This window comes from Pinus tabuliformis, chromosome 4_1 (genome assembly GCF_031772625.1).
Source record: "Pinus tabuliformis cultivar Carrire ecotype Pingquan chromosome 4_1, CPIR1, whole genome shotgun sequence".
Taxonomy (NCBI): Eukaryota; Viridiplantae; Streptophyta; class Pinopsida; order Pinales; family Pinaceae; genus Pinus; species Pinus tabuliformis.
Genome location: NC_142303.1, coordinates 567742772 through 567753202, shown reverse-complemented (window position 1 = coordinate 567753202; position 10431 = coordinate 567742772). Strand labels below are relative to the sequence as shown.

Below are 10431 nucleotides of genomic sequence, written 5' to 3'. Positions count from 1 at the left end.
AATTACCTATTCAATTCCTTGCCGAATCAAGATAATATATTAAACATGATAAATATATAATCATATCAAACTTACTATATATATAACTATACACAAATCCAAATCCTTATGTATGACAATGAAATTTTAGTCGGTTAATGTTATTCTTATTCTTATGAGATTGCAACTATTCAGAAAATCTGATATGGAAAAAAATATCGCCTATATAAATTATCCACCATGTAACTTTTAAAGGAGTAAACTCAGAGGTCCCTCTAATATGCCTGGAGACATGGCAATTACAGTTCATATCAAACATATGATTGGACTTCTAGCTATGATTATTTATAACTTTTAAAGGAGTATACTCAGAGGTCCCTCTTGTATGCATGGAGACATGGCGATTACAATTCATATCAAACGTGTGATTGGACTCACAACTATGATTGGTTTTTATCATAAGATGGTGCACTCATTGCGATACTCATCTCTCCCAAATGATGGGTATCCATAGATGCTGCTGGGATTCACATGATACACAATAGGTATCTTCTCCTCCTCCTTTTTCTCCTCTTTCTCCTCCTTTGCAGGACCGACGCTCAGCAACTCTGCTTTGTACCCCAATTTCCTTAATTTTTTTGCAAGATACACAGGATCTGTTTCTCCCACAACAGTTATCTTTCCCTCCTCCTTGTTGACTTCAATAGAGTCCACTGAAACAGAGCACTCGCAACATTAGTAAAGGAGTATGAAACAACAAAACTCTAGTAAATCGATGGAAAATATTTTGCCTATATATGCAATAAAGGTAATGATTATTCGTGCCTCCAGACCCTGCAACAGCCTTCATGGCCCTCATTTTGCTTTTCTCATCGTCTATGGTCGATTTAAACACCATCTTCTGCACATCCAACTAAATTTCAAGGAAAATTTTAAGGATGGAAAATTTTCTTGAAGTTTAAAAACATTGGCGAATCTCACTAATCCCTACTATGCAAACTATAAATTTTTTAATGATATATTTGCAAAATTATCCAAATTTATAATGATTTTATATATGGTCTCTATATAATGTTGGCGATTTTTAAGGTAAAATAATTTTATATTCTAAAATTTGGGCGAATCATCTTTTATAAAAATTGGAAATTGGCGAATCCTTTTTTGGAAAAATCATGGAAAATTAGCCCACTGGGCGAACATTAGCCCCTAAAATTTTCCATGCAATTAATTGTTAAAACATCTCTAAATAATTCTTCAGTCATTCCCAAAAAAATGCCAGTACAGGATTAATAAAATGGACCATACATATACCTTCGACATCGTGATAGCTGTTGAAGAAGTTAAAAAACAAAGAAAAAATTAATATCTCAGCGTCCAAGCAGACCAAATTAGATACCAAAGGGGTTGTGATGAGTGCTCAATCAGTTGCATGAAGGAAATAAATAGTTGCAGGTGAGAGAAAAGTCAGACAGCCTGTTGTAGTGAACGCTTATTTCCGCGAAGGATCTATCTGCGGGGAACGATTGTAATAAACTCTATGCATGCTACTGGATGACAAAATAAAATAAATGTGAAGGGCCCTACGCTTCACGTGTCTTGACTTGATGTAGTCAATAATCGAATTGCGATTATTACACCAGGTTTCGATTGCCTTTTTTAATTAGGTTGAGCTTAATCTGGGTTATCTTTTTTATAGAAAAAATACTAAGTTTTTATATTAAAATATAAAAAGATATTTTTTTGGGTTTGGAGTATGCTTTGAAACTGTTTTAGTTTTTTTGGGTTTGGAGTATGTTTTGAATTGTTTTTGTTTGGTTAAGAGCTATTTTTTCTAGGACGACATAGGTTAATGGTCCAAGACTGTGAGGTATGAGTGAAAGCCTGCCCCCTTAAGGACCACCATGGTTGGTTTTCCATGAATCACTGTGATGAGCGAGCCTACATTCGTCCATAGCAGCTAGAGATAGATGTCCTCACTGTCAGTTTGAAAATTGAATTATGATAGGTTTTCCCAACTAAGAAAAAAATAAATATAAATATAAATTAAATGGTCATACGTTTGAATGACTTACTTAACGCAGTTGAATCCCAAAAAATGATATCTAATATAATGCACTGCGTAAATCCCCCATACTTAAATTCAAAAAGAGTCAAGGGATCTCTACTTGAATGGTTCATGAGGCACAATACTTGCTAAGGTTTTGCAAATGGGGTAGCAAGCTAAGTGGGCTTGATTGTGGGGAAAAACTCCACAGTTAAGCGCGCTTAAGCCAGAGGAGTTCTGGGATGGGTGACCTCTTAGGAAGTCCTGGTTACCGGGTGCAAGCCCCGGAAGTGATGATTGATGCTATGTGATTCGTTCTCCACATTTCACTAGTTTCAATCCCACTTCTTCACCCCTGTGAGCATCACCCGATGCAATGAGTGCTAAGTGAACTATTCAAAAATCATGGGAAAGTAGTCAGTTACGACTACCTCTCATGGAAATGGTCATACGTTTGAATGACTTACTTAACGCAGTTGAATCCCAAAAAATGATATCTAATATAATGCACTGGGTAAATCCCCCATACTTAAAAAATATAATTTTTTTTAATTAAAAAGACTTGTTGTCTTTAGTGAAACTTTTTGGTAGTTTTATGGTGTGTTTTTCTAGTTCAATTTCTTTGTGTTGGTTTGACAACTGAATTATGATATGTTTTCCCACCTATAGAAAAAAAATAAAAGTAAAAAGATTTGTGATGAGTGCATAACAAATTGGGATGCCCCAGAACTCCCCAAAAGTCATCAATATTGATTCATAATTTTTTTGTTAGGTTCTTAAAGAGAAAATATTGAATTTATTATTATTATTATCTTTAAAAAAACATACTTAGAACAACCTGAAAACCTAAAATACTAAATATGTGCATATTAAAATAATAATATTTTTTTTATAATTATTTAAACAAAATATTTAAATATAAAATTAAATAAAAATAATATAAATTAGTAATTTGTTTATTTTAATTATTAGTTAAAAGTTTAATTCAGTTAATGGATATTTTGGTATCCATTTTGAATAAAAATGTGATTTATTATTATTTAAAATATATTTCTACAAAAAATCACTATAACATTTGAATTACAAATTCAAACTTTTATTAAAATTTAATTAAATTATATATAATAAAATTGTAACTTAAATTGAATAATTAATATGCTAATAATAATAATAATCAGAACATTACAACTTCATTAATTCATGAAGTCTAAAAACATCCAAATCTTGTTGTGCACAATTTATGACTAACTAAATACAAAACAACCCAGATTATAAGAATGGAAGTTTGGAAATTAAATTGATTAATATTTTAGTAGTTATATATTAGGAGTTATTACAGTATTAAATTGATTAATATTTTAGTTGTTATATATTAGGAGTTATTACAGTATATTCACTGGCCAAATTTATCTAAAATTTAGTAGTGATTTGTTGAAATAACAAAGTTGAGTTATATCTCTTCACTATCAAGTATCTTGAGTGTTTAACTGCACTGAATCTACGGATAAAATCAAATACTGATTTCCAGTTTTAAGATATGCTAGTTACTAAATTTTCCTTTTCAATTTGCACTAGATGTATTGTCCATTAGATCCATCAGATTTATGTAAACCGTTTTTTTTGAAAATTAATTTATATTTTCTTTCTGGATTAAAAAAATAAAAAACTAATTTCAAACAACAAAAATTAATTCCAACCAAAAATTGTTATATGTTAAATATCATTATAAAAATTATTTCACCTAATTCGAACGGGATATCATCACAAAAATTATTTCGGTTAATTTTAACCAAAAATTATATATAACATACCATTACAAAGGACCAGGCATTGGTAGGCCAGAGTCTGAATTAAAGTTAGAATTTCAAAACAAACACATTTGTTAAATTTGATGATTTTGGCACCTCTCACCAATGTTTATAATTTAAATAAAACAATTTTATAATTTTTTTCTCGATATTTAACAAACAAATCACCTGAACTAACAATTTTCCCATCAAATTCTATCCCTGATTCAAACGATGTAGCTGAAAAGCGTCATCGTGGAAAGTCTGTGCGAGGTCTTTCGCGGAATTTTTTGGAGTGAGCAGTACGACCAGTATGGTCGGAAATTGAAAATTCATCGCAAACGGCAATTGCAAGTGTCACATCGACATTATTTAAAGTGTCATCGGGGAAAGTCTGTGCGAGGTCTTTCGCGGAATTTTTTGGAGTGAGCAGTAGGACCAGTACGGTCGGAAATTGAAAATTCATCGCAAATGGCAATTGCAAGTGTCACATCGACATTATTTAAAGTGTTTACGAGGTCTTCTTTTTAGAAATGGCAATTGCAAGTGTCACATCGACATTATTTAAAGTGTTTACGAGGTCTTCTTTTTAGAATTATTTGAAATAAATCAATTATAAAGATATTGAAGAATAACAAATAAAATGTTTTTATAATTCAATGGTGATGGTTGTATAAATATTATTGAAATTTTTAAAATTTGACTTATCAATTTATTAGTTATTTTTGAGCTCCAAATTTATTACAATACATGGTTTTTTACCATGATATTATTTTTTAATATAGTTGACTTCATGTCAATTTGTCTCGGTGACCAATGAGATTCTAGCAACAATGCTTTTGGACACCACCTCTTAGGTGTTTCATTATCCTAACAATTGGTATCAAAGTTCGAGAGCCGGCATGAGATAATGTTAGAATAAGAAAATATAGTAGATTCAAAATTGTCAAAGCGAGTTTGTGGAATTTGTTTATCATAGGAAGGGAAGCCTCGTAGGTTGTTGAGTTGAGGCACAATATAAAGATGCTCAAAGTATGGACATAAGGAAAGAGTTTAAGTAGCTAGAAAGACGAGGTCCAAGCATGGATCAACAAAGCTACAGATGTAGTGAGAGAGTCAATGATGTTTAAGGATAATGAAGGAGCTAGTTTGGGATTGAGAGCCTTAGTGGTTTGATAATACCAGTAGTGTGTGAACACCCTAAGGGTTTTGGTCCAAGGAAAGTGGATTTCCCTAGGAAGTTGTAAGACATATTGTTCAAGCATACATGATGTTTAGAAACACTGATTGTTGTAAGGATTTAAGGCGTTGATCAGACACATATGTGGTGAAGTGGCACATGGTTTTGGAATGGACCACTTGGATAGATACCAATATGGCAAGTGACCTAGTATCATGTACCAATATTCTAGCTTGAATTGAGCTATGAGAGATCTCAGGTGAGATGGATGATGAAGGATTGGGACCACATTAATCTCCCCGAGTCATGTTTAAAGGGGGTTTGTTAAGGTGGTTCAAGTAAACTTGACTTGGTCAAATTAACAGTAGTTTTCTAGTTAAAGGTTTATCATAACCCATAATGTTTCTCATTATATTTTTCTCTAATGTAAATGATTCCATGTTAATTGGTCTTAGTGACTAACAACAGTGTCTTTAAACACACCTCATCTCTTCGTGAGTCTAAGATTTTCATTACAAATGATTAAGAGGATAGTTCTGCTGACTCATCTTTGAATGAAAATTGATTAATTTTAACTTTAAAATTATAAAATTTAGATTTATAAAAAACAAAAAAAAAACCTTTTAGCTATAAGTATTTTTTTTTTTAAGTTAATAACATTTTGGTAAAAATTTTAAATATAAATAAAGAATTTTTTTTGTCTTTATATTGTGGAATAATGTTGTACCCATTCTAAAAAATGGCACGACCAAAAATTTAAATAGAGACTAGTGTCTTGATTTCTAGTAAAACAGGATCTGTCAGATCCATTAATTGTTAAAAGTGAAGCCACAATGAAGACTTCGGCGTCATCCTCAGTTGTCTTCTCTCCGCTGCCCATGCCAAAAGATATCACCAACGCCAACCTACTACACCGTCCATTTGCTGCACTATCCAGTCATGTATTCCACATGAAAGAATTGGAGAATTCTAGAGCTTCTCTCATCTATAAATTTGTAATCTCTCCTTTGCCTGAGAAATCCAAGCCAAGGCCAGGCCTTCCATGAATAATAAAAGTCTATATTTTTCGGTTCTCCATTCTTGTTTCTTGTGTTCTCCATTTTTGCTATAATTTGTCTTTGTGCTCTGTTTTGCTCCTATCCACTGGTATGAGAGATGGGAAATACCAAGTTATTCACAATGAAATGATTTTTGGTGCTATGTACGAGACAAAGCCTAGATCTCTGCTCTTCGAGGGTTCGATTCTTTTCACATGCAAGCTACTCCGCTAACTATCTTTGCTCAAAAGCCTCCTGTTGCTAAAACTATCAGTTGTGCCCTAATCTTCTTGTTAAGTGTGAAGCCAAATTCACGCAGTATTCTAGATCCTTCTATATTAGATTTTTCTAGATCTCCATGATTCTAGATCCTCCTACACTGCCAGTGGTTTCTAGATCATTCCAGATCTCCATCTGAATCACACACAGGATTCTAGATCCTTCTTCTGCCTCTATAAATTTGTAATTTCTCTGGCCAAGGAAGGCAAGCCAAGGCCCAAGCCTGTTATGTGATGCAAAGTGATTTCTGTTCTCTAGTGATTGTTTTATCTATTCTGCTATTTCTGACTAAGTAATCTTGTTGTTTCTCCATTTGTCTATCTCTGTGAATTATTCTCTGCTATTGCCATCTAAGTCTCTGAGTATAAATCCGCTGTGTGTTATGTTTGCTTTGGTCTAACAACTGGTATCAGAGCTAAGGTCGTCATGGACCTATGTTGAAACGTGTTTCTGGAGTTTGAAACGTGGAGATCCGTGGAGTTTGGAGTTGAAACGTGGTGTTTGTAAGTTTTTTTTTACATCAAGCTTGCACGTCAAGTTTTTCTCTCAAACCAACATATGTATGTGTGAAATGTGAAAAGGTTAAAACATTATATATGTTTTTATATTTAGATAATTATATGCTGGAATTTTGAAAAGTATATTTTAAAAAGGAGCAGGAATTTTGAAAAGGGTATTTTAAAAGGAGGAAGGTCATTATTACTAAATTTTAAAGAGTAATAATTAAAGTTTTATTTTTAAGTGGAGTTTTGTGTTTTGGGGTGTGAATTTGATTGAAAATGGAGACAATACTTACAGATATGGAGAAGTTGAGCGGGGCTAATTTTGCCCTATGGAAATCACAGATGGAGGATATACTGATTTTAAAGGATCAGTATTTTCCGATTGAGGGCACAACAAAGAAACCCTCATCGATGACAAATGAAGAGTGGAATAAACTTGATAGAAAGGCGATTGCAACAATCCGCCAATATTTAGCAAAGAATGTTTATTTTAATGTGTCCGGAGAAAAGACGGCTGAAGGATTATGGAAGAAGCTCCATGATCTATATGAGAAGAACACGACATCAAACAAAGTATTCTTGATGAAGAAGCTTTATAATCTCAAAATGAAGGAGGGTGCTTTAGTTGCTGAGCACTTGAATGCATTTAATATTATTACTAATCAACTTGCCTTTGTTAAAATCATTTTAGATGATGAAATTAGAGCTATTTTGCTAATGTGTTCTATGCCAGATAGCTGGGAAAATTTAATTGTAGCTATGAGCACTTCAACAACTACAAGGACCCTGAAGTTTGATGATGTCAGTAGTAGTTTAATGAATGAGGAGCTGCGACGCAAGTCAATTGCGGAAAACCAGGGAGGAGAGGCTCTAGCTCTAGCTGATCGTGGTAGGAGAATGGATCGAGGCTGGCAAGGGCAATCAAGATCGAGAGGCCGATCAAAATCAAGGAGAGGAAGGATCATCTGCTTTCATTGTGGCAAACCCGGCACATGAAGAAAGAATGTCGATTCTAGAAGAAAGGACAAAAGGATCAGAGACCGTCTAGTACAAATCACAAGTCATCCAGCACAAATGAAGGTGAGACTACTGCTGTAGCCACAGATGGTGATGTGTTGTTTATTGTTTCAGTAGAGGATGCATGTGTATATACATATAGCAGTAGCTTTGATTGGATCCTTGACTCTGGGGCATCTCACCATGTAACCCCATGCAAAGATAGTTTTGTTTCATATAATCCCGATGATTATGGTAAAGTGCATTTGGGGAATAATCATTTTTGCAGTATTATTGGAGTGGGAGATGTCCAGATCAAGATGAAAGATGGACAAGATATATTGTTGAAACAGGTCAGGCATGTACTAGAAATGCGCATGAGTTTAATCTCTATGGGACGATTGGATGATGAAGGCTATTCGACAAGCTTTGGAAAAGGAGGCTGGAAAATTAGCAAAGGTGCATTGGTCATGGCCAAAGGACCCAAGACAGGAACATTATACACATTGAAGACACCAGGGAAAATTTTAAGAACCCCCCCTAAATTTATAAATATAATAAATGGGCGAATCTCCATGGTATATAGGAAAAATGGAAGGCGATTTTATCAATAATATAATATGTATATATAATTTTTTGGCGAATCTCTCACCAGGCATGGCGAATATTTTACTCAATTATAAAATCTTGTAAGATCTTGGCGAGTCTTTCACTAAATAATAAAACTTTGTAAAGTCCTAGTGAATCTTAGCATAGGCTACATGCTGGTTTAATTCCCCCATTTAAATAGGCTACATTCGAGGTGAATACCATGGGTCAATACCATGTGCCATTTTGGTGAATACCATGGGTCAATACCATGTGCCATTTTTATTTTTATTAATTCTAATCTTAGGCCTAATAATGGTTTTTTGCATGGTATTAATAACAATCTAGTCGATGGTATTTGTCCCATAGTATTTTGGCCATAGGTTTCACCTAAATATAACCCAATTTTTGAGTGTTCCTAAATATAAGGTGACTTATGGAGTAAATAAAAAAAATGTTTTATTTGTTTACCATACCTCTCGTTTATTTATATTTTTATTAATTTACGATACCTCTTTTACAAATATGGTATTTGGCCCATAGGATTCACTTAAATAAAACCTCTTTCTTGAGCCTTCATAAATAGAACGAGGGTTATGGACTAAATATAAAAAGAGGTTTTATTTATTTACGATACGTCTAGTTTATTTATATTTTTATTTATTTACCATACCTTTTGAGTAAGTATAAAAAGACGTTTTATTTATTTACCATACCTCCACTTTACTTATATTTTTATTTGTTTACACCCTTACATGTATATAAGGTGACTTATGGAGTAAATATAAAAAATGTTATATTTATTTACCATACCTCTCATTTATTTATATTTTTATTAATTTACCATACCTCTTTTATAAATATGGTATTTGGCCCATAGGATTCACTTAAATAAAACCTATTCTTGAAAATGGGCGAATGGATTCACTTAAATAAAACCTATTCTTGAAAATGGGCGAATGGAAGGTTGTAAGTCCTAATTTCAAGGGCTAAATTTACCTTTTTTACCCTCTCCCTTAAAATAAGGTGGGCTATTTGAGGTGATTTGTAAAAATGTACTATGATACAAAATATTCGCCCACTAAAAATTTAGAACCCCTTAATTTCGCCAAAGGGCGAACATTCGCCCCTAAAATTATCCTTGGAAGACACTGATAGGAAAATCAGATTTGGCTGCTGTCACAAAAGAAGGAAATTCAGCAGATCTGTGGCATAAGCGTTTGGGTCACATGAGCGAGAAGGGCTTAAAAATCCTTGTTGATAAAAATTTATTGCCAGGTTTGAAATCCTACAATCTTGATCTTTGTGAGCATTGTATATATGGTAGACAAAGAAGGGTTTCATTCCTTAGAGGTGGCCATGACAGAAAGAAAAATGTGCTAGAATTGGTACACTCAGATGTGTTTGGGCCTGTTAACATCAAATCATTAGGAGGAGCATCATATTTTGTAACATTTATAGATGAAGCATCCAGGAAAGTTTGGGCATATACTATGAAAAATAAAAGTGAAGTGTCTGGAATATTTCAAAAATTCCATGTTGCTGTTGAAAGAGAGACTAAAAAATTGCTGAAGTGTTTAAGAACAGATAATGGTGGAGAATATTGCTCAAATGAATTTAAGGAATATTGTAACAGGTTTGGCATAAAGCATGAGAAGACTATGCCTAGTACTCCTCAACAGAATGGTGTCGCAGAAAGGATGAATCACACCATTATGGAAAAGGTGCGAAGTATGTTGTCCAATTCTGGTTTGGAGAAGAATTTTTGGGCTGAAGCAGTCAGGACCACTTGCTACCTCATAAATAGATTTCCAACTATAGCCTTGGATTGTGGTATCCTTGAAGAATTTTGGACTGGTAAGAATTTGAATTATTCTCAATTGAAAATATTTGGATGTGAAGCATTCGTACATATTCCCAAAGAAAATAGAATTAAGCTAGATGATAAATCTATGAAATGCATTTTTTTGGGATATGTGGATGAAGATCTTGGTTATCGTCTATGGGATCTAGTCAAACATAAAATTATTAGAAGCAG

The 10431-nt window shown here is 33.4% G+C and overlaps 1 protein-coding gene across 1 annotated transcript; it reads right to left on the bottom strand.

The window, feature by feature from the left end:
• Window positions 1-202: 202 nt before the first annotated feature.
• On the bottom strand, window positions 203-1493 carry LOC149177156 (heavy metal-associated isoprenylated plant protein 39-like). The gene is made up of 3 exons (XM_089423311.1): window positions 1291-1493; window positions 805-880; window positions 203-692 (listed from the first exon to the last, which is right to left on the bottom strand). The coding sequence occupies exons 1-3, from the start codon at window positions 1297-1299 to the stop codon at window positions 436-438; spliced, it is 342 nt and encodes a 113-aa protein (XP_089279437.1). The 5' UTR covers window positions 1300-1493; the 3' UTR covers window positions 203-435.
• Between the last annotated feature and the right edge of the window lie 8938 nt (window positions 1494-10431).